Raw genomic sequence first — 23,722 nt, forward strand, 5'->3', positions numbered from 1 at the left:
AAGTTACTATATTTATTTTTATACAATGTGTTCAACAAAATAAAGATGATAGCAACATGTCTCTTTTAAGTTTAAAAGGCAAAAACAAATTTTGGTGATTAGGTAGACTTTCTTTTATCAAAGGTACTTCTTTGAATTTTTTCATCCAATCTTGCAAATTAGGAAATGAATTTTCTTCAAACAACTTGACACCTCCAACATCTTCTATAATTTTCAGCCAGTGACAAATCCATCCAAAGGCTATGTCCACTATTCCAATTTTTCCTCCAATAAAAAATATATTATTTTTCTGATTTTTAAAAGCATGTTCTTCTATAGTTTTCAACATTTCCAAGCTGTCCTTCACTGCTCTTTCTTGTTCTTCCCCTTTTGCTCTAAATATCATCCAAAGAGATACACTCTGCAAAACATTTTTAAAAGTTTATCATTAAAAAAAATGATTAGGGATTTGAAAAAATTACCCCTCTAATTATTATAGAAAATATTTTTATTTTATCGGAATATTTTGGGGTCATATATACCCTTGTCCTTAGCAAATTGTTTTATATTTGTTCTTAATATCGACAGATCTCCTAATAAGTATAAAAGAGAGTAAATTTAAACTATAAAGTTTTGTATTTGTCATCTCTATCGAAATGTAATTTTAAACTATAGTCAAACGTGGAAAAGGTTCGTACCTTTTATCTTGAAGTATTTTAACTCATGGAATTTCATTCAACACTATAGTCCCGTTACAGTAAAAGGCAATTTGCTAACTATATTACATATATAACTTAAAGTATAAGAAAGAGTAAAATTAAAAAAATTCGTGTAATAAAAGAGTACTCCTTCCGTCCCAAATCAATTGTCGAGTTTTTCTTTTCGAAAGTCAATTTAACTCATTTTTGAAGTTACATAAGATTATATTAACTCAATATTTAACATTTAAAAATTGAATATCCAAAAATAATACGATAAGTACTCCAAGTTGCAATATTTCTCATGTTAATTTGATGAAAACATATGTCTATTAAAATGCTAATCAAAGTTTATACATGCATATGACTCTCCAGAAGCAAAACACAAAAAAAAGTAAAAGATTATGTATATAAGCATATTAGAGGGCAAATATCTTACCTTTTGTTCAAAATAATTCACCCAAAATCTTGCCAAAGCTCTTTCATAAGGATCAATTGGTAGCAATGGATATTGATTTGGCCATATTTGATCAAGGTATTCAAGAATGATCATAGATTCACAAATTGGTTTTCCATCATGAACAAGAACTGGGATTTTTTTGAAAATAGGATTATATTTCAGAAGCAAATCACTTTTATTTGCAAGATCTTCTTCTATGTATTCATATGATAAGCCCTTTAATTTAAGAGCCCATATTACTCTTAATGAATAGGGACTTGGCCATGATCCATGAAGCTTCAAATCTTGATCCATTTCTGAGTTTTCTTTAATTTCTCTTCATCATTTTTAGTGTCATTTTAAAGGAATCCTTGAAAGGTTATAATGCTTGATCAACAAGAAAGTTTGAATTTTTTTAAAGAGAAAGTTTAGAATAATGCACACTTTTTTCTTATACTATAATGAATTTCAGTTGAATTCAAATCATAATACGTATAGTAGATATATTTATGAATTTATTATCAATTTTAGTCACACCTTAAAACTTACCACGAAAACTAGCTAAAAGGGTGGATGATTGTCTAAGTCTTATAAGGAGTTTAGGGTTTCATTTATTCTTCGATGTGGAACATTTCATTCATCAAGAATAACTCCATCATCATCACAATCATCATCATAACATGCCCCGTATAATCTCATGAGGGATTTTTAGAATCATAGAATATATGCAGATTTTACTCTTACTTAAAAACGATAGAGAAATTATTTTCAATAAACTCGTATGCAAGCTAACTCCTTTAAGAATATATTCAAACTTTCCTTCTTATTATATAAAACTTGTACTTCTTGACTTTTTTTTTTTTTTTTTTTTATTGCGTAGGTAGATAGTTGTTAGTTCATGCATTTTACCTTTAATTTTGTGACATTTGTCCAATTTCCAATTTAATGGTCGATATTAGTTTAACAAAAACAACCCGTCAGATCACTTAAGAGGTGATGTGATTGAATAAATAATTATTTCAACTTTCTAATTGGATATGAGAAATAAAAAAAATTACTCGCCCTGATTTAATTTCGTTGGCTTGATTCGGAGTATTATGAAGGTCAAATTAATTAATATAAGGTGTAAATTTGGACATAAATCTTCAATCTTATATATTTAGAGATTACATAAAAATAATATAAGTCACAATAATAAATGTTTCAAAAATGTAATAGTTGTAGAATATATTTTTTCTGTCAAAACAGTAACTCAACAAATAAATTAAAACGAAGAGAATTTTTATTTATAAATGGTTAACATAATAGAGAATTTTACAAAGTAAAAGTTCAAGAAGATGACAATATCATCTCTCTCTGATTCTTTAAAAAGACAAACATTTCATCACGATTAGGGAGATTATCTTTGATGACTTGTTCTTCTTTGAAATTTTGAACCCAATTTAACAAATGAGGAAACAAATTAGGTTCCAATAATTTCACACCAATAATATCTTCAATAACTTCAAGCCAATGAGGAATTACTCCAAAAGCCAAGTCCACAATTCCAATTTTCTCACCACCAAAGAATTTATTTTCATCATCTCCAATAAAGGCTTGTTCTTCTATGATTTTGAGCATTTCTATTGTTTCTTTGATGGCCTTTTCTTGTTTTTCACCACTTGTGTAGTACATTGTCCCAATACAATGCCCCTATATCACAATATAATTGATGTCAAATCAATTTATGATTAAACGGGGATAATTTGATTTCACAGATGTTTATCTAATTTTAATCAATTTATAATAAACATCGTGAAAAAAGTTGAATATGATCCCAAAAATATATAAATATAGCTACGTCATCAACTCATGAACTTACATAATAACAATATGTGATACAACTTAGAAAACAAAAACAAAAAGAAATTAACTCGAATTTCAATCACCATGAGTTTCTTTAAGTGGGATGAAAATGAGATTTTTTTCTAAAGTCGTACCATGTGGATATTATGTATGATATATTACCTTATTGAAGTAACAACCTTATTTTTTTATATAGGTATAATTGAGTTATTTTCTTATTATCTGACTGTAAAAAAAAATCAGACTTTCATGAGATACAAATTCAGATTAGTTAAGTCATAAAACGAATATCGAATACAGGACATGATGAGAAAACCATACCTTATCTCCAGCAAATTTAACCCAAAATCTTGCAATGGATCTATCAAGAGGATCAATTGGAAGAAGTGGATTTTGAGGCCAAGTATCTTCAATATATTCAATAATCAACATGGATTCAGAAATTACTTTTTCACCATGAAAAAGAATTGGAAATCTCTTGAAAGATGGGTTATATTTCATAATTAAAGAGCCTTTATCAGAATGTTCTTCTTCTATATACTCAAAAGGTATTCCTTTTAGCTTTAGAGCCCAAATAACCCTATAAGTAAACAAATTATAAGAAGTTCCATGGAGTTGTACTTCTTCCATTTGATAAAAGAACCAATGCATATAATGGAAAGGATAGAAGTCCAATAAATATGAAAAAATCATGCTAGAGTTTCATGGACCACTTTATTTTTGAAATTAAAGTTTAAAATTATACACACTGACGATATAAAAATACATATACAATCAGATAAGTTATAAGGTAATTGTAAGAAAACCATGTTTTTTCAATTAGGTGTTTGACATCCTCATAGGGACAAAATTAAATTTGAATTCGTGCTGAAAAGTTTTATAGTGCGGATAACACACATTTTAACAAAAATAATTTTATATCTAGAGCTCAAACACGAGATCTCAAAATCTCTGATTAAATAAGATATGACGGAGTATTTATCATTTCATCACTTTTTATAGCGTCGTCAATATTCTAGTACTACTCTGGTCTAAACACACTTAACATTGAAGTTTTGATGGGATTAGATGTAAGAAAACCATATCGATAACAGTAATTAGCATGATAAATTTAACTATAACTAATTTAATGTAATATGTTAGACTACACTGATAATATAAATATTTTTAAAATGTAAATACCTACATAGTTATATATCCTTGAAATTATCATGTTTGAGCCTTTCATGCAAATTGGTGTCCTTCTAATTAATTATTGTGTCTATTACATAAACTAATTAATTATAAATGATTGCTAAAATCCAAGGATATGATCTAAATGTGTTTTGTTTCTAGTTGCTACATGAGATTCCATTTCTTTTGCCCTTTAGTTGATTTATTATATTGATGTTATTTTTTTATTGCACGGATGTCCTTTGATAAAACAATGAATAGAAAATATAATCATATTATTTAGGTACGGTCATGATTAATTATACGAGATAATTAAGGATTTAATAAATCATAAGAAACAATTCTGATTTCAGAGTTGAAATTGACATCAGTCTAACTGGTCCCTAAAAAAAATTAAGAATAAACAATTCAAGCATAAGGTTTGCGTATATCTTAGTTTTTTAGATTATGTTATTATTTGTTATTGTTGTTGTACATTAAATCTTATTATATAAGCACTATTTCGTCTGAAAATAATTTCATAACTGCTATAATAAGGAGTTTTTTTGTTGTTACATATGCATACAGTCATTTGATGTTTAGATCGATCTCATTCAGTTGTAATAAACAAAAATATGCAAAAACATTGTTTAACATTTTGTGTACAAAAAAAGAGAAATTGTTATAAAATAAACCAACTTAGCAAATTAATAAGAAGGAGAGATAGTAAGAGAAAGAAACAGAGTTGAGAGATTTCTCGGTGTCCCATTTCATTGTAGATTCAATGCCTTTTATAGGCAAACTTTGTTGAAAAAAACGACCGAGCTACAGTAAAATGCGTGAGTTACAATGAAAGTACTATTCATCTACAGTGAAAATACTATTTACTACAGTGAAAATACTATTCACTACAGTGAAAGTGAGTCCCATGGACATCCACTTTTTGACTTGTTTTACAACACTCCCCCTTGGATGTTCATGTACAAAAGAAAAATATGTACATAATTATTTGTAATACACATTATTTGCTCCCTCATTATTTTCATGATGAAGACCATAATTTCATCCTCTCTACTTGAGTTACTTGCAAGTTGCTTTCTTGATTGGAGTCCATAAAAAAAAAATGTGTCTCGTTAAAATCTTATTAGGAAAAACTCAGTGGAAAAAAGCCTAATAAGGAAAAAAAAGTACATACATCTGATAATACGCCTTGAGTGCTGCCTCATTAAAAACCTTACCAGGAAAATCCAGTGGGACAAAACCTTGGTTAAGAAAAAAAGAGTACAACGCGTATTTTACCCCCCGATGAAAACTTCATTCGATATTTTGGAGACGACGTATTCCAATCTTATATCTTAGTTTCTCAAAAGTTGATGTTGGTAATGCCTTTGTGAATAAATCTGCAAGATTATCACTCGAACGAACTTGTTGTACATCAATATCACCATTCTTCTAGAGATCATGTGTGAAGAATAATATTATAAAGCCACATTTCAATTGAGTTATGCATGCAACATTGTCTTCGAATATAACTGTGGGTACTTTGATATCATTTTTCAAGCCCCATCTTTCTTTGATGAACTGTATCATCGATCTCAACCATATACATTCTTTACTTGCTTCATGAATTGCTATTATTTCAGCATGATTTGAAGAAGTAGCAACAATAGACTGCTTTATAGATTGCCATGATATAGCAGTTCCTAAGTAGATAGCCTGTTTGAGATTGAGCTTTATGTGGGTCTGATAAATAACCTGCATCTGCATAACCAATAAAGTTTGCACAACCTTTGTTAGTATAAAACAAACTCATATCAATGGTACCCTTTAGGTAATGCAAAATATGCTTAATACCGTTCCAATATCTTCACGTTGGGGATGAACTATACCTTGCCAACAAATTAACAGAAAATGTTATATCAGGTCTGGTGTATTAGCAAGATACATAAGTGCACCAATAGCACTGAGATATGGTACTTCGGGACCAAAAAGTTTTTCATTCTCTTCTGGAGGTCAAGATAGATCTTTATCCACTTCAAGTGATCGAACAACCATTGGGGTACTTAATGGATGTTCTTTGTCCATGTAAAATCGTTTTAAGATTTTTTCAGTGTGAGCAGATTGGTGGACAAAGATCCCGTCTGTTAAATGTTCAATTTGCAGACCTAGACAAAGTTTTGTCTTTCCAAGACCTTTCATCTCAAATTCTTTCTTTAGATATTCAATTGCCTTTTGGACCTCTTTAGGAGTTCCAATTAGATTTATGGCATCAACATAAACGGGGAGTATAATAAACTCTGATTTCATTTTCTTAATAAAAACAAATAGACAAATGACATCATTTATATAACCTTCATTTATCAAGTACTCACTAAGGTAATTTACCACATATGCCCTGATTGTTCCATACCATATAATGATCTTTGCAATTTGATTGAGTACATCTCCGAGACTTAGTACATGCTTCAGGCAATTTTAATCCTTCTGGAATTTTCATATAAATTTCATTATCAAGTGAACCATAAAGGTAAGTTGTAACTACATCCATTAGATGTATTTCAAGATTTTTATGTACAGCTAAACTAATGAGATATCGAAAAGTTATTCCATTCATAACAGGTGAATATGTTTCTTCATAGTTGACCCCGGGTCTTTGAGAGAATCCTTGTGCAACAAGGCGTGCCTTGTATCTTACAATTTCATTTCTCTCATTTCGTTTTTACACAAAAACCCATTTATAGCCAACTGGTTTTACACCTTCAGGGGTTTGGACTACAGGTCCAAAACCCTCACGTTTAGCAAGTGAGTCTAATTCTGATTGAATTGTCTTTTGTCATTCTGGCCAATCACATCTACGTCGACATTCTTTGACGGATTTAGACTCAAGACTTTTACTATCTTGCATGAGGTTAAGTGCAACATTTTTTTTTAGATATCCGTACTTGAAATTAATTTACTATGTGCATGTCAAAAGCAAAATCATTATGTCGTGCAAAGTAAAATCCAAAACAAATAAAATAAAAGGTTAGAATATAACACAAAATAACAACAACTTATATTTTATTAATATTAATCATATTAAACTTTATCTTATACATTAATTCCAATCATGCTTTTTAACATAAGCTTCAGGAGAATTACGACCTGAAAAATAAAATCCATCTCCTTGTACCATCCAAAAACATTCATAATGATTTGTAACTATATCTGTTCTTTCACATCCATTGCTAACATCAGAGTTAACAATGTCAAAAAATGCTTGCTTAGTGTCCCAATAAAAGTGACAATAAAAACGAGTACCACCAAATGCATGCCAATTAAATGAAAAATTAAATTCACCACCTACGTTAAGGGTTTTGTCTCCAAAATCATTATCTTTAGACTGACAACGAAATTTTAAAACAGTATCGTTGTTTGGAAGCATGTCGAGGATATGAACCGTATATCCAGCCGTAAGGGGCATAGAATTTACGGTATGAATGAGAACAGCTAATATGACTAGTGAAAATACTATGACTTTGGTCATGATGTTATTTTGTATATATTTGTAATTTGTCTTGTGAATTAGTACATGTTTTCTACCAGTTTTTTTTTCTTCCACTATATATAGTTGGCATGTACCATAGTAAGATTATTAAGATAGTGATGTTTACTAAATGATTATTGCTAATTTAAAATGTGGACTTTGAAATAGAGATGTTTATTAGTAAATATTTTTACCTAATTTAAAATGTGGACTTTTTTAATTAATATATAATACAAATATATTATGAATTGATGTTGTCCTTATCTATATTACTTACATATTGTGTATGCGTATATCGTGTCACTAATTATTATTTTATTTTTATTTTTAAAAAAGTGTACATTAACAAAATAAAATGATCGGAGATAAATGAAAAAAGATTTTTAAAAAAATATCTAAAAAGTATGTGAAATTTATCATATTTGTCCCTTCATTCATGTTAGGGGGTATTATGTGATAAGAATGTGTAATAATCCGTTAGGTTATTTTGAGAACAAGTCCTTACACTTTCATAAAATATTCTATATCACTTAATTAATTTTTGAAAAAAAAATCAAATTCAAAAGTAATCATAATGTCTTATGAGTCACCGAGATCAAAACCTAATTTGTCATCATCATTTTTTCCACTAACAAATATTCCTCTAAAAAAAAAAGTAAAAGAAAGTGGTGGATATCATGATGATAATGGTAATATAAAAGAAGAAGAAGAAGTCTGTACATTAGAAATAAGTCTAGAGGAGAAGAAAAGAAGGGTTCGAATGAAGAATATTGTCACGGGCATATTTTCAACAGCTCGTGGGACAACCAAAACAACATGCACAACTTGCTAAGGCTCAGTCCTAACAACAATATAGCACACAAGTGCAAGAATAAAAACGCCTCTAAACTAGTCCATACAAACAGCCCAATAGTTGGAACAAAATAAGAGAGCTTTTGGGAGACAAGTGCCAATTTTCTGCGATATGTTTTTCAAGTGTTTATTACAAATGAGGTTGTCCAAAGGGACTTATAGACTCTGAAAATAAACTACAACAAAGTGACTAAAGATCCCAAGAGAAAATGCTAAAAATGGCTATCTTTACAGAAGTACAAGAGTTGGTGAGAAAAGCTAGTCAAATATTACTATAAATGGCAAAAAGGACGCTGCCCCATTTAGTTTTGGTGCAGCTCTTTGAAACTTGTTTTGACAAGCAGGTTCGGAGCTCGTTGAGGCGCGATATGATTTTGCCTGGCCCTCATAAACGCTGAAATTTAATATAACCTCTTGCGGGGTGGCACATTCTCCCCCACCTGATTTGGCGACGATCCCGGCGCCACACAAATGCAAATAATTATGGACCTTGTCGCAAAACTGCCACAAGTCCTCATACTTCTCCCATGTTGCCTCCTCCGGTGACATCCATTTCCAATGAATAAGGAACTGAGCGCTCGAGTTGTTCCAGCCCTTGCCACGAACTAATTGGTGATCAATAATTGCCTCGACCTGCTTGTCCATGGCTGGTGGTGCAATAAATATTTGAGCACGACCAGACTGCCCCCGCTCTTTATCTTCCACGTCTTTAAAATATGATTTCAATTAGCTAGCGTGGAAGACTGGATGTAGCATCAAATGATGAGGTATATCGATCCGATACGAAATTTTGCCGGCCTTGGCAATAATCTCGAAAGGCCCTTCGTAGCGTCGAACAACCATTGGGTAAAGCTTCTTTCAAATGCTCAGACATGTGTCGTCCTACAGTATTACATGGGTAGGCGTTGAGGCTCTTAGTGACATACCGAGGTTAGCCTCTTTTCTTCTCCTTGGATCGCCATAAATATTCCTTTGTATTTGATTTTGTCATGTGCCGTGATTTAATTAGCTCCTTTCACTAAATTCAACTTTGCCTCATACAATACTCACATATATTATGAAATAATAATAATAAAAAAAATGTCAAGAACAACAAGAGACATAACTGGAAAAAAAGGGGGGTTACAGAGAGATTTTATTTCTCTTCAGAACTAATGTACAAATGAACTGAATTGACTTCCTATTTATAGAAATAAAGCTGCTCTGTAAGCTACTTATAAGTTATTTGAAAGAAGCCACTTCCAAGTAGCAGAAAGCTGCTTTATAAGCTACTTACAAGTTACTTGAAGAAACTTGCTTACAAAGCTACTTACAAGCTGCTTGTAAGCCATTTGAGAAAACAGTAAAAATACTGAATGAACATCTATAATACTGTATATTTATAACATCATACTAGTATTAAATGGATAATACATCTTTTAAAATTATAAAAGTCCATAGAATAAAATAATATAATTCTTTATTATTATTATTTTTTTAAAAAACTTATTAAAACATTTGAGTGGCGCGCTCTTTTACAACAAACTCCCTCCCCGTAAAACCCAAACCCACCGCCCCAGCCTTATAAAATCAATTTTTTCATCCCATCAAAATCCAAATTCTTGATTTTCTGGACACCCTTTTACTGATTGCTCCCAATGACAGAAACCAGAACCTGTGAGTTTGATCATAACAATAACCCAAAGAAGACCATCAGGATTACTGAAGAACTCAAAGATGCGTTTTCTGGGTTGCTCTGTTCTGGGGTTGAAGATGGGTTTTCTGGGTTGCTCTGTTCTGGGGTTGAAGATGATTTATCTGGGTTTCCCTCTTTCGGGGGTAAAGATGATAAAGGTGGAATCTTGAAAGATGGGTTTGCAGAGAAAGTGAAGAAGAAATGGAGAATTTGTGAAACGGGTCGGTTGAGTGATCCATTAGTTGTTCTTGGTTCAGATATAATGTTGATGATTTTGAGCTGTCTCGACGCACGCAGCGTGGCACTGTGTCTCCTTGTATCTTCTGGATGGAGGAATGTTGCTTCTGATGATAAGATTTGGAGCTCCAAGGTTTGGAATTTCATCTACTTGAATGGTCCAAAATTCAATTTTGGTAAATTAGGGTTCATTTCATGTCAATACCTGGATTATTTTTTTGTTTTTAAGATGGGTTAAGAGCTTTATAAAACTAGCAATTATCTAAAAATCTCGCACTTGTTACTACAATTTCGTCTGCTTTGTTGTATGGTTTTATCAGCGAAATTGTTCATTTGCAAATATGAAGTGTGGATGGTAGAAAGTTGATTTTATCATTTACTACTTATTTTTAAAAATTGATATATCAAAGCAAGAACTTTTACTATGTTGTAAGTTTAGAGTAGACAGATGCCCCATTGCGGAGGTGTGAAAGGTTGGCTAAGTGTGAGAGATTGCTATTGATGGTTTCAAGAGAGGTAAAGTTTGGCCGAAAAAGTATTGGGTAGAGCTAATTAGATAGGACATGACATAGTTTCAACTGATCGAGGACGTGATCTTAGGTAGGAGGTTGTGAAGGACACAAATTAGGTAGAAGTAGGGTAGAAGGTTAGCAGGTAGTAGCGTGTTGTCTCGCTTATCCTTTCATACTAGTACTCGTATTATTACTCCTGTAGTTTCTTATACTTTGATTATCTAATTATTTTGTTGTATTAATTGTTTCTTTTTTTAGAATGTTTTGTGTTGCTTTCTATTATTCTATAGTATTTTTCTATGACTTCCTCATTTTCACTATATTTTTCCTGACCTGCTTTGAAATACTTTTCCTCGAGTTGAGGGTCTGTCGGGAACAACTTCTCTGCCTTCCAAGATAGGGTAAGGTATGCAAACACTCTTATCTTTCCTAGACTCCACTTGTGGCATTACACGGGCTATGTTGTTGTTGTAAGTTTAGGAGTAGCTAACAATTACATTATTGTTGAGTCAATTTTGGCTTGCAAGTCCTCTCTGGACATTTCTAGTTGGTTTTTGGGAAGATGACAAATTTTTGGAGATCAACTGTCTCTTATGTTTCTTGCTCTTAATTGCTTTACCAGTTACTGGAACATAATTCTTGACGGACGATTCTTAAAATTGGATCTTCTTTTCCTGTGAAGAACATGTGGATCTTCTTCTATTTTACCATCTTCCTTTAGTGACAACCAATTATATAAAAAGCACTTTGTCTTTGTGTTTCTTCTTGCACATTTGATCTGGGACTTTAGCACTTTTAAGAAGGCGCACTTTTAAGAAGGCACATCACGCGCTCTTTTTCTAAAACTATGCTATGTTTTCTTTAATTAAAAAAATCAACCACCTCAGAAGGAATTTTCATCCTTCACCTGTTGCAAACAGGTAACTAAGACCCAACATATCCCCTTACTGCAAGTGATTTGTTCGCAATGATAGCATAAGGGTATTAACTAGTGTTAATTGAATTATATTAGAGGTCAGAAATTGGTTTTGGTTTTTGAAGAATTGGAAAAAAAATATGCAGCTTATGATTTGGTGGTAGCTAACACATAATTAAAGAGAGAAATTATCGCCTAATAACTTATAGAGGTGGAGGTAACCGTACTCAAATAGAGCCGTCATAGAACTACATTTCATGACTGTAAGGTTATTCCAGGAGAACCAATGACCACCCAACTTAGTAGTCTTAGATGTAAAGCGTAAGAGCAAAGTTAGAAAGCAATGACTTGCAAACAGACCGCAGACTAAGTGGTGGAATTGAAGAGTACTAACCAGTTAGCGTTTCAAGGAAAATATGGAAGAAGGGATCTTGGGACATAGAGGAAAACTATGCCTATACACACGAAGACTCTAAGCAATTTTGATTGTGGAATATGGCCTTCTGAAAGCTAAGAAGATTAATGGCTATGAACCACGGTGTTGGGAGTTTGAACCCCTTCTCGTCAACAACCGGCCTAAAAGAGAAGTACTTTTCTCTGGGATTTGAAAAATTAGGTTGAGGAATGGATTGCCACCGTGGAAATCCCGGGTTTCAATTTCTAGTATAACAATTGATGCGAGTCCATCTACTTCAGCCTTGATGGTAGGTTACCTTGTCGGCCTATAAGATTAATGGCTATGAACCATAATGTGGAGTATAGCCTTCTGAAAGCTTAGAAGATTAACGGCTATGAACCACCACGTTGTTGGGAGTTCGAACCGCTCCTCGCAAAAAATCAGCCTAAAAGCAAAGTAAGATACTTTCTCGAGGTTGAAAAATTAGGTTGAGGTTTGGGATTAAAAACGTGGAAATCCTAGGTTTCAATCTTTAGTTACAACACCACTTGTGTGGGTCCATCTACTTAAGTCATATTGGTAGGATTACCTTGGTGACTTATACTTGTGAGTTGGACAGGCTGCACTATGGATTAGTCAAGGTGCGTGCAAGTTGATTCGGATACCATTAATGAAGAAAATAAATAAATCATAACTTGGGATATAATATGCTATTTAGCACAAATCTGAAATCTTCTCATAGCAAATCAGGACGCATACCCATATTGTTGGTACATCCGTAAATAAATGGATGCCACTAGTCATTCTTCTACCCTATAGTGAGGAAAGTAGGATCTTATGAGTTATCAACATTGTGTTCGACTCAGCTGTGGTCAGTGCCACTGCTCAGTATCCCACTTCATTGTCCTCTAGGGTCAGAAGTTAAGACGAGACCAAGCCTCTTCTCTAGGTGACATGAATCTTACTGTTTGCATGTGAGTTTCTATTCTCCTTTTGGGGAGTTCAATTGCCTGAACTAGTTGTAGTACTTCAGTTGTGGGTGATAACCAGCACAGCTTTTACTTCTGGACATTGTTTTTTCATTACCTTGAGAGTCATTCTTTTTGGAGTACTGATAAGCAATTTTGATTTGGAGAGTTCCCATTTGAGAAGTGAACATGGTAATTTTTTTAGGAAGAATTAGAACATTGAAATACCCTTTTTTCTTGGAGCCATCAACAGTTCCATAAAAGTGATATGAGCTTTGCTCAGTATTTGTTGTTTCCTTTCACTACATGTTTATACTTCAGAGTTCATCTTTTGTAAAATAACGTTATAGTCTCGCATCTGCTCTTAGCGAGTAAACAATAGAAAAACTAGAATTTAACTTCAAGTTGAATTCCGAAATTTTATGGCCAAAACATGTTTATTTGGAGTTCATCTCCAAAAAAGTGTGAATTTCATGGCCAAACGCCCCTTTAAATAAAGATTAGATGAAGTCATGTGCACATTTATTTACAACTTCACAACAGATCAACGATCTTTCTTGTGCATCTCTTTTTAGTGTGAAGAATTATGGCAAGGCAAAGCACATTTACCTCGGATAGCAAAAGTCAACAAATTGTCGAAGTTGGCGGTTTACTCAGTGTCCATAATGGATGGTAAACGTGTGAGTATTGGAACTCTCTCCTTAGCACTTGCACATACAAAATCTGTTACCTTCTTTTGATTTGTCTGATGTTACTTTTTCATATATTAATTAGAAGCGAATAAGTAAGGAAGATTTGTATGATCATGTGTGGGAATTCCATTTCACCGAGGTATGAGCTGAAGTCCCTATTTCATATTTATCCTTTCTAAGTCTAACCTGGATTTACTTACTAATTTGAAGTCCATATTTCATATTTTTCCTGTCTAAGTCTAACCTGGATTTACTTACCAGTTTGAAGTCCATGACTAGGCATTATCCACCCATAGAAATCATGCATGGCTGCAGCTCACACAAATTGAGTTGGTAGAGTTTGTACGTGCTTGAGAACACTTAATCTGTCCTATTGAAGTTTAAACGTACAATTTTTTTGAGGGATCGGTCACTTTGTGTAGCTATGCAAGTGGAGTTGGTAAGAATGCAAAATATCTACCTTGTTTCTTATTCATTATGTTCAACCTTTTGTTCTTCCCGAAATTTTACTGCTTTTATTGATGTCAGCTTCTGCCAAATTGAAACAGTTTGCTTGGTTCTGTATCCTGTAAGTGCTATTTGAACCACTCCTGCTGCTGCCTTTGCTTGTTATTTCTTCAAAGTTTAATGCATCTTGAATCAATAAAACGTTGATTGGAAACTAGAGAAATAAAGAGAAGGTCATGAAACTTCTTTAGTTTGACAAGAGAGTGAAAAAAGAAAGTAAAAGGAGAAAATTATTTCCCTCTTTTCCTTTCCCTAGTTTCTGTCATAGGATAAAAGAGAAACATAATCCTTGTATAACTGCAACTTATACTACTTCTGACAACAACTCCTCAGGAAGCTCCTGCGTATTGGCGCATGCTCGATCCCTACTGGAATGGAACAGGACGTCCTCTGCGCCGTTATTTCCTCCCAGATGGAAGTCAGACTGCAGAACCAGATGACAAGATATGGGGTGGTCATGAGTCTTGCTACTCCATAGTAACTAGCTTGTTTGAAGATGGGAAAATAAGACAACACTATGTGAGGATAAACCGCTGGCCACCGATGTATGTGACAAGGAAGGAAGATTGGAGCTGGGAGATCGCGAACAACTTTTGTACCTACAGGAGCTTACCAGATGCTGATAAAGAAGATGGGACTGGACCTTAGTTTCTACTTCACTAAGCCTCTACTACTTTTGCAGTGGTAGTATGTGCTTTTGAAGTCAAAACTATGGAAATGTTTGATTTTGTCTTTCTGTAATTTTGATGCAGTTTTGTGTTTGTTTGAATAATTATAAGGCGTGAATGGAAGACTACCAGTCCTTTTGTAAAACCACATTTTGTTGATATTAATGTCTTCCAAGTTTTGTTGTTGCTACTTTCTAGAACTGTTCATGAGCTTGGGGCTAGCTTAGTAGTGTTCACGAATAAATTCGACTGACTACATGTTGTTGGACTCAATGAACTGAATTCTGAAAAGGCAAAAAAAAAAAAGTTGGTTAAAATAACCACAATCAGGCCTGAGTCATGTCTGAACAAGAATGTCAAGAAAAAGAAAGAAGTATTTGTATTGGAAAAGAACCTGTTTCCTTGACAAGTTCTGTTGCTCGGACTCTCTTCAAATGTTGTTGTACTCGTTTTGACATGTATCCGCCAATATTTTTGAAGAGTGTGAGCAACATAGCTAGCAAGTGGTCCGAACATGCTTCCCCAGTTCACATCGTTTTGCTATGGTTAAACGATTTATGGAATTGAAAATGCTGACGTACGTAAGTTTTTTCCAGCGTGAAAATCAAGAAAGTGGTCTTTATTGGTTGTTGATCTTGTAGAGTTATGTTTGGTTATATAGCAATTATTCATAATAGCCTTTATGATCTCGTAAAGTTGTGTTTGGTTATATTGAGGTGTCTTTAGTTTGGCTTATCAAAAAAAAATATTGTAATTATGTAAAGTGATATTAGGGAATTTAGTCACCTCCATTAATCTTTTTGGTTTTGTTTGAGAAAAGAAATTCAATTTTCTTTGTATTAGTTGAGGTTATTTGCCTCTGGTATAGCACAGATTTACCATATAAGCTCCAAGAGATTATGAAAATAAATATTACTTACTATACTATTAAGAAAAGTGGAAAAGAACTAAAAAAATCAAAGTGACAGTAAGTAGGAAACAATCTTTAACATAACTCATTATTTGTCAGAAACATTCAACAATAGCTTCTGCTAGATTTGGCTTCTCCCGAGGCAGATTCCAGTATCCGACCCATCTCTTTCTGTCGATTCCTCGGGTTGTTGGAATTTTTGGTTTGGTAATTTCTGGTTCGGTGTGTATCAGTCAGTTTGGTTCGATTTTAAGTATTATCGATTCGATTTATCAATTTTCGATTTTTAAATATACTAAACTGATAACCAAACCAATTAAATATTTATTATCTGTTTTCGGTTTATCAATTTTTAGTCTTTAACAGTTCGATTTTCAGTTTAATCAATAAGAAAATGCTTTCAAAATAAATATACAACTTCTCCAACAATTTTCGAAAATCTTGAACATTACTGAAAAAGGAAAAAAAGTTTCTTAAAAAAAAAATTCAAATGCTCATCAAATTTAACCCCAATTAGGATAAAATAACCTCTAAATTGTTTACCAACGAAGTCGAATTTTTTGAGAAAGTGGGTATAGAGAAGAAGAAGAAAAGAAGTAAAAAAAAAAAAGAAAGAGAAATCAAACTCACAGTTCATAACCCTAGGCATCGCCTAAACCTTGCCTACAACTTGCAAACTGTAGCCATTATTCTTAGTTTTTTAGGTTTTGAATTTTGACTTTGTTAATTTAAAGCGGCAAAACCTTAAAGATAAATACATTGTGAACTATGAAGTAGTGTGAAGAGTGAATTGTGTAGGACAATGATAGTATGATATAATGATTATATATTTAAATTAATGTTTTTTGTTTGATATTTGTGTATGAGTAAATTTTAAAATAGTAAATTCTAAGCCTTAATGAGTTATTGGTTTACCCAATAACCCAATATTAAAAACCAATACCAAACCGATAACCCAATATTTTTTTTTTATAAAACCATTAAATAACCATTAATCCAATACCCTAATAACAATAAACCAATAACACTTTTTTCAGTTCGGCCTATTGATTGATTCGGTTTTTGCACACCCCTGCTGGAAAAGCCACTTTCATAATGTAACTGGAAAAAAAAGAACTTTGAAAAATGGATGATGACTGAAATATTGGAGACAAGGAGGTCTATTCAGTAAAATGATCTGAACTAACAACTAGAGAGCATGAAACTTTCATTGTCGTCTCTTATAAATTCCAAATCATATGCAGATAGAAGGGAGAACGCTAATCACGTTACAGCAAATCCTGTCCTAAGCATGCTGCACAGGCTTTGCAGGTACATTTTTATTCCAATGAGGAAAGAAATCCAAAGGGAAGTTTTAACTCCACTGAAACACAGTTTTCGTTCTGCACGTCCTGGAAGATTACCAAATCTTACCAGACATCAGGACGAAGCTCTCCGGTTGCTGGAGGCATCCATTTCCCAGAGTTGTAAACACTTTCACCAACTTTCCAACCGGGAACATCCTTCATGATTCTCGCTTCTTCTTCAAGATACTTTTTCCACTCTTTAACAAATCTGAATAAAAATAATAATAATAATAATAAAAAAGCAATAGGATAAATCAAACCGAGTTCAGACTACAATAAGTAAACAGGAGCATGGAATGGAAACAAATTCAAGAAGGCTCACCTTTCATCCTCTTCAGCTTGAAGCATGGGCAAGATAGCCCTTCGGGCAGCATATTTTTCTTCCTTTATCACCCTACATAATGCAACTATTATCAGAACTTTTTCTAAAGAAATTTGAGATTGCCGGTGGTTTTAGGAACCACAAAGGTGTCAACCAGTGCACATATTCCAAAACATAAGAAGGGAGTTTCAGGAATGTCCTAGATCAAACAGCTTTTCCAAGTTCCTACAAGAACCCCAATATCAGAGAGCTCTGGCTCCCAAGTTTCCAGAGCATGGATAACAAATGATGACCCAACATAGGTTAAAACAACATCAATGATGCATCTAGCCCTGATACCATGCTTAAGCGAAATGGACCTTGGGACTATTTCAAATCCAAAAGTTAGCTCATGGATTGAAAATTATCCACTACCATATAGAAAGACAACAGCCCACGCCCTCAACCAATGTATGCTTAAGGTGAGAAGAGACCAAAACAATGTGTAGATATTAGAGCACAGACTCCCAAACCATGTGAGACTTAACACTTGCTCCATTTAGAGCATAGATAAAATAACATGGCGGTTTAACACTAGGTAATCAAACATAAGGATAATTTTGTCTCTAAATACCATGTTGAATTGTGTGACTACGTTATCTCAAAACTTAGATTTTTAGAGTGAAGACATCTTTATTTATTTATACTAGGTCTAATATCCAAACAATTGATAATTAACATAAATAAACAATATCCAGAGTCCCACAGCAGTGGCACTTAATCCTATTATGAGTTTATCACATGATAAATGCTTAAACACGAATTTACATAAAGAGGAAAATCTGACAACACAATATAGATTTTCCAGCATGCTGAATCTGAATCATTAAGAATAACATAGGTGAGTTGTTCATTGTGATTTCACTAATTACCGACATCCCTTTGTTGGGAATATCACAAATTATTATGACACCGGCTAAAGACAACTCCACAGATCCAATCGATACTTCAGGTTAACAGAGATATGAATATCTTAGCTGATAATTATTTCTAGGAAGAATTCCCCCAGCTGGTTATTCTATGTTCTTGTTTATGGAATGTCCAAACTATATGTGATTTTTCCAAATAAAAAAAGAAAGCATGTAAATTCCAAATAAATTGTGTAGTTTCTTCCTCTCCATTTTTGGCTTATTTGGGATCATGAGACACATCAAGGAAGCCTATATCAACTGCATTTTTTGGAGAGTTGATAGCCATTAAAAATGATCTGGAAAATGATTCCAGCAGTCATTTTGTGGGTTGTTTGGAGTGAATGAAACTACAGGTGTTTTGATGGAATATCAACTCCAACACCCAGCCCACCCCACCCCTGAAAGCTAGATGTTTAGTTTACTTGCTCAATTTTTAACTTACTTACCCCTGTTACCAGTATTGACAATTTTTTTGAACTTTGCTAGCTCCATGGTTCTAGCATAGGGACTTTAGTATTGGAGCTAACTTTGTTTTTAAACTTCTGCATAAAACCGTACAGGCTTTTATCTTTTGTAATCTGGAAACTTCCTGATGTCTTTTCAATGATATTATCTTACTTCATCAGAAAAAATCCCAAATAAATTTTGTAATTCATCCAAACATCATAAAACGGAAGAACAATAAAACCTCTAAGAGACTGGTAAATAACACACCAGAGAGAACAACACTCTAGTGAAGCTTAGCAGTGTTGTTTCTAAGACCCCAAGCACCCATTCTACCAGTTTAACTACTAAGAAGGTTGCTAGAACTTTGACTTATCTGGACCAAAGCAAATAAATGGTTTAACATTGACCTCAGAAGCTGTATAATGGATCTCATTTACGATTTTTCCATGCTAATCTTCTTTGCATCATTCTGATTTATGCAGGGTTTGTCCTAGCCAAAATATAACTATTAAATCAGAGAAGTAAAATTTCAGTGCCTAGGAGATCATTTCACATGGAAATGATATTCCCCACGTCGCTCATCCCATTCAGGATATCCCACAATTTTAGTGTCTTCAAAAGAGGGCGACTATCGGCAGCTAGCTATTCTTGTTACATAGACACAAACAGATGAGGAAGGATTAAAAGAAAAGTATAGTCCCATACAAGAAAAATAATAGAGTCGAAGACAGTAAATGGAGAAAACTTAGCTCTTGAAAATTGATCATAGCTAAAAGCTAAGTTTAACATGGAAAGTGTGAAACTATACTAAAAGATCATCTTTTGTATTTGAAGGAGATTAAGATCATTAAGTTACTAATTAATTCTCATAGCATAGGAAGAACAAGGTGGGAGCACATAAGAAGATTCACAAGTACTATAGTTAATGGTGACAATCACAACCCTTTACAGTTGAAGATCTGCAAACTGGTGACACCTATCCCCCATCCCCCCACTCCCACCCCCACCAAAAAAAGTAGACATAAATTTTCAAGCAGATGAAAAAACGCTGGCAGTTTAAGGAGTCTTAGTTTGCTAGTAATTCTGGGGACCTAATAATACTTTCATAATCACTGAGTTTCATAGACCTTGGGCACTCAGCCGCCTCTGTCTTTCACTCGAGGATGTCATAAACAGGTGCTAGAGAAGAGTTTACTTGCTTGGCTATGACTCTAACCAATTCTAGCATCAAACTCTTCTCGGGGATTTATTTGGTCTATGCTTCTATGGCAGCTCTGTGTTTTGAGGCTTCACCCCTTCCTTCTCTTGTTCTCTTATTCAATATCTGAGTTCGGATTCTATATGAGTGAGAAAAACTTTCAGGTTGGACATGTGAATCAGTTAAGCTCTGGCTTTGGACATTGGATTCTCGATGACGAGTGTCCTCACTTTCAAGCCATTGAATTTAAAGGCTTTATCATCTCCATGGGATAAATCTTTATGGTGTTGCCCAACGAATTATAAGAAACAGATAACTAATGAAGACAACTTCATATTTTTAATAGTTAATGAAAATTTCTATTAGGATAATACATTCCCAATATCTCCATCCAAGGGTCCAAGGGTTCGCAATAATCACACGATGACAGTTCACCAGAGCATCAAGACAGTTCCCAATTGGCTAGATCTTAAAATAATATTCTGCACCATTTCTTCTCCATTTTCCTACATTGGAGAAATGTCCAGTGGGATTCCATCTCGACTTCAGTTGGCCAACAGATTTAAAACTCCAGGGACTATGTCTATGCGTCCCCACCCCTCTACAGTCTACCCGCCAACCAGCTTAAATATCCTGCTAACTAGAAACTCCATTATCTTTCACTCCATCTTAAATTCCATTTTCGAGGAAACTTATCATTCAAAAAGATGATTCATCAGATTTCTGGTTACACTAGGCAGTTTACCAAATATTCTTCTTCAGAAGATACAAAACTAAAAAGGGCCATAACATGAAAACTGACATACACAATACCTTAAAGACTTCACTATTAGCAGAGGAATCTTCATCAAAATTCATTCATATCTAAAAAATCTACAGTCACTGAAAGCTCCAGGACAATTGCTGGAGTCTATCCCATAGAAAATCCCAATCTAGCAAGTATTCAAGGATGGAGTACATTTAGTTCGATGATCTATTATTGCTTACCAATTTTAACCGGTGTTTCCATCTCATGCGGCTTTAAAAGCACTGGAATGTGTTGAGAGGGGATAATACATTCTATTGACCTTAACAAAAACAACTCAAAAGTTTTGATATCCAGAATGCCCCTTCCACTTGGATCAAACTTTTTCTGCCTATTTCGAAGATTTTGGGAGTACGAGAAATAATCACAGTCAGCATGTCACATGAGGTACTAGCTTTTATTTTGACAAACAGACAACCGCAAACCACAAACATTCTGGTTCTCCTCTAATCAAAGCAGTTCTGCTGATGATGGGACGTCCATAGGTGCAAAGAAACAACTTCTTTTAAGTGGCAAAAAATTACTTCAAGTCAACAATGACAGATTATCAATGATGCACAAAAAACTTAAAAGAAAGCAATAAACCAAGACCAATTTGTAGTAACACGTAAAAGTAACCTACTCAAACTCTACTTTTACACAGAATCATCACATTTTTGTTGAATTGTACACCCCCACCAGAGATCAACAGCCTTGCTCAAGAACTGGGTTCAAGACTGCCATCTTCCATCCATAAATTCAAAAACTCGGGCTAGTGATCATCATGAATCACAGCCTAGAACTGCACTTTCATCAGAATCCACACATTTTAAAACCTTATCTTCAATCTAATTCCACTTACCAATTAAGATAAAAGTCTCAAATTTCACCTACCTTCATCAAATAAACTAAAAGGAAACGAACAAGAAGCTCGAACCTTTAATCAGCTTAAGTCGACCAAAGCACACAAATTCAGTAACATTTTTAGAACCAGGAATCACAATCAGCTATCACCCACATCATCCAAAAAAAAAAAAGGAACCAACTTTTTCTCAAATAACAAAAATTAACACATACCCAGATCAAATAAAGACAAAATAAACATACCCATATGGTTATTACATACCTACGCTTCTTATTTCCTACGCCGACTTGGTACATACCCCAAGAGAAAACACCAAAAGCAGTAAGGAAAATGGCCATAGCACTTGGACCGGTGTTAGGGATCCGACGAGCAAATCGAACCGGTGCAAAACCGCCCGGTGGTGGACCGTCTTGCAATAAGGGCATGTCTTTCACGCTAGCCATTCCGGCTTTCTTCCTTATCATTGCCTCAGTCATTTTTCCTACAGTGTGATTTTTTTCCTTTGAGATTTTTGAGCTGCTTTTGAGGTTTACAGTGATGGAGATTCAAAGGAATAATGGAGAACAAAACTGCGATTTGTAAAATGCTTGAGAAGAAGAAGAATAGATGATGATGTCGGGTCGGGTCGGGTCGGGTCGGGTCGAGGGATATTGACCGATTGGAATGTGACACTTTAGCTTGACCCTGTGGGTGATAGTGTGAATTCTCACTGTTGGGTGATCCTAATAAAGATGGTGTATAAGGATCAAAAATATATTTGAATTATTATTTTTTGTAATTTTCAAACTCAATTATTAATTTTATTTTTTATATTTGATTTATTATTATTTATGTATATTAAAATAAACTTCAACTTCCGCCTATTTCCTTTTCCTTATAGGAACGATAGCGGTATCAAATAAAAAAAGAAAACAATTTTAGTTAAAATATGTAAAATTATATAAAGTGGTGATTTTTTAAAATGTTTTATTCTTTGACATTAATTATTTATCAAAATTGTAATAAATAGGAGATAAAATAATCAATATTTCATGAAGCAGCTACGGAAAACAAATTGAAAAATCAAATTACCTAAATACCCTCCATCAGTAAGCAGGCATGTTGACAGAGAGCAACTAGCTTATTGACATTTTTTATATAGCAATTTATTCAAATATAATATCGTGTATATGTGTATTATGTTGATAAAACTAGTTGATCGAACTATATATATTCATAATTTCCCCCCACAAAACAAATATAATGTATACTTTATCCTCTAAACAAATATAATGTATACTTTATCCTCTTTTTATCTCAATTCTTTCCTTTGTTGTTGTAATTTATGCTTTCCTTTTTTTTTTAAAAAAAAAATTATTCAGCTTTTTGTCAACTATTTACTTAAATTATCTTGAATATGATTTAGAACCCGTTTGGATGAGCTTAAAAAAAGTAAATTTTATGTATGAAGTGCTTTTAGAACTTTGAAATGCTGAAAGTTATTTTTATAAATAAGCAGTTGAGTGTTTGGATAAAAGTGCTTATGCCGAAGAAATAAGAAAAATAATGTGAATTTTAGGGTTAAAAGAATAAAAATGGTAGTTTAAGAATTTAGTTTAAATATAAGGGATATAAAAGTAATTTCGATGGTGAAAGAAAATGACTTTAAACACTTATAAAAAAATAATTAGAAATCCTAACTTTTCATTTTTGACTTACTTTAAAAATTTTATGACTTAAAATTAGTATTACGCAAATACCACAATAAATTAAAAAGGCTTATAAGTTGATTTGATCCAAACGGGCTCTTAATGAAGTTTTCTTTTCTTCTTCAAATAAAGAAAAACCCTTTTTTGGG

At 33.4% G+C, this 23,722-nt stretch overlaps 4 protein-coding genes across 5 annotated transcripts; 1 reads left to right on the forward strand and 3 right to left on the reverse strand.

The window, feature by feature from the left end:
• Window positions 1-1,574, reverse strand: LOC129881885 (glutathione transferase GST 23-like). The gene is made up of 2 exons (XM_055955997.1): window positions 1,117-1,574; window positions 1-400 (listed from the first exon to the last, which is right to left on the reverse strand). The coding sequence occupies exons 1-2, from the start codon at window positions 1,429-1,431 to the stop codon at window positions 32-34; spliced, it is 684 nt and encodes a 227-aa protein (XP_055811972.1). The 5' UTR covers window positions 1,432-1,574; the 3' UTR covers window positions 1-31.
• An 806-nt stretch (window positions 1,575-2,380) lies between these two features.
• LOC129881886 (probable glutathione S-transferase) lies at window positions 2,381-3,600 on the reverse strand. The gene is made up of 2 exons (XM_055955998.1): window positions 3,283-3,600; window positions 2,381-2,808 (listed from the first exon to the last, which is right to left on the reverse strand). The coding sequence occupies exons 1-2, from the start codon at window positions 3,589-3,591 to the stop codon at window positions 2,446-2,448; spliced, it is 672 nt and encodes a 223-aa protein (XP_055811973.1). The 5' UTR covers window positions 3,592-3,600; the 3' UTR covers window positions 2,381-2,445.
• Window positions 3,601-10,029: 6,429 nt separating this feature from the next.
• On the forward strand, window positions 10,030-15,253 carry LOC129883215 (uncharacterized). Of its 2 annotated transcripts, none has more exons than XM_055957827.1 (4): window positions 10,030-10,536; window positions 13,772-13,876; window positions 13,971-14,027; window positions 14,729-15,253. In XM_055957827.1, the coding sequence occupies exons 1-4, from the start codon at window positions 10,129-10,131 to the stop codon at window positions 15,041-15,043; spliced, it is 885 nt and encodes a 294-aa protein (XP_055813802.1). In that variant the 5' UTR covers window positions 10,030-10,128; the 3' UTR covers window positions 15,044-15,253. The 2 variants fall into 2 exon arrangements, with proteins under 2 accessions (XP_055813802.1, XP_055813803.1); XM_055957828.1 differs by having other exon boundaries at window positions 13,974-14,027.
• Window positions 15,254-17,136: 1,883 nt separating this feature from the next.
• On the reverse strand, window positions 17,137-22,511 carry LOC129883216 (NADH dehydrogenase [ubiquinone] 1 alpha subcomplex subunit 13-B). The gene is made up of 3 exons (XM_055957829.1): window positions 22,147-22,511; window positions 17,642-17,713; window positions 17,137-17,527 (listed from the first exon to the last, which is right to left on the reverse strand). Exons 1-3 carry the CDS (start codon window positions 22,359-22,361, stop codon window positions 17,383-17,385), a joined length of 432 nt encoding a protein of 143 aa, XP_055813804.1. The 5' UTR covers window positions 22,362-22,511; the 3' UTR covers window positions 17,137-17,382.
• Window positions 22,512-23,722: the final 1,211 nt, after the last annotated feature.

This window comes from Solanum dulcamara, chromosome 3 (genome assembly GCF_947179165.1).
Source record: "Solanum dulcamara chromosome 3, daSolDulc1.2, whole genome shotgun sequence".
NCBI classification, from domain to species: domain Eukaryota; kingdom Viridiplantae; phylum Streptophyta; class Magnoliopsida; order Solanales; family Solanaceae; genus Solanum; species Solanum dulcamara.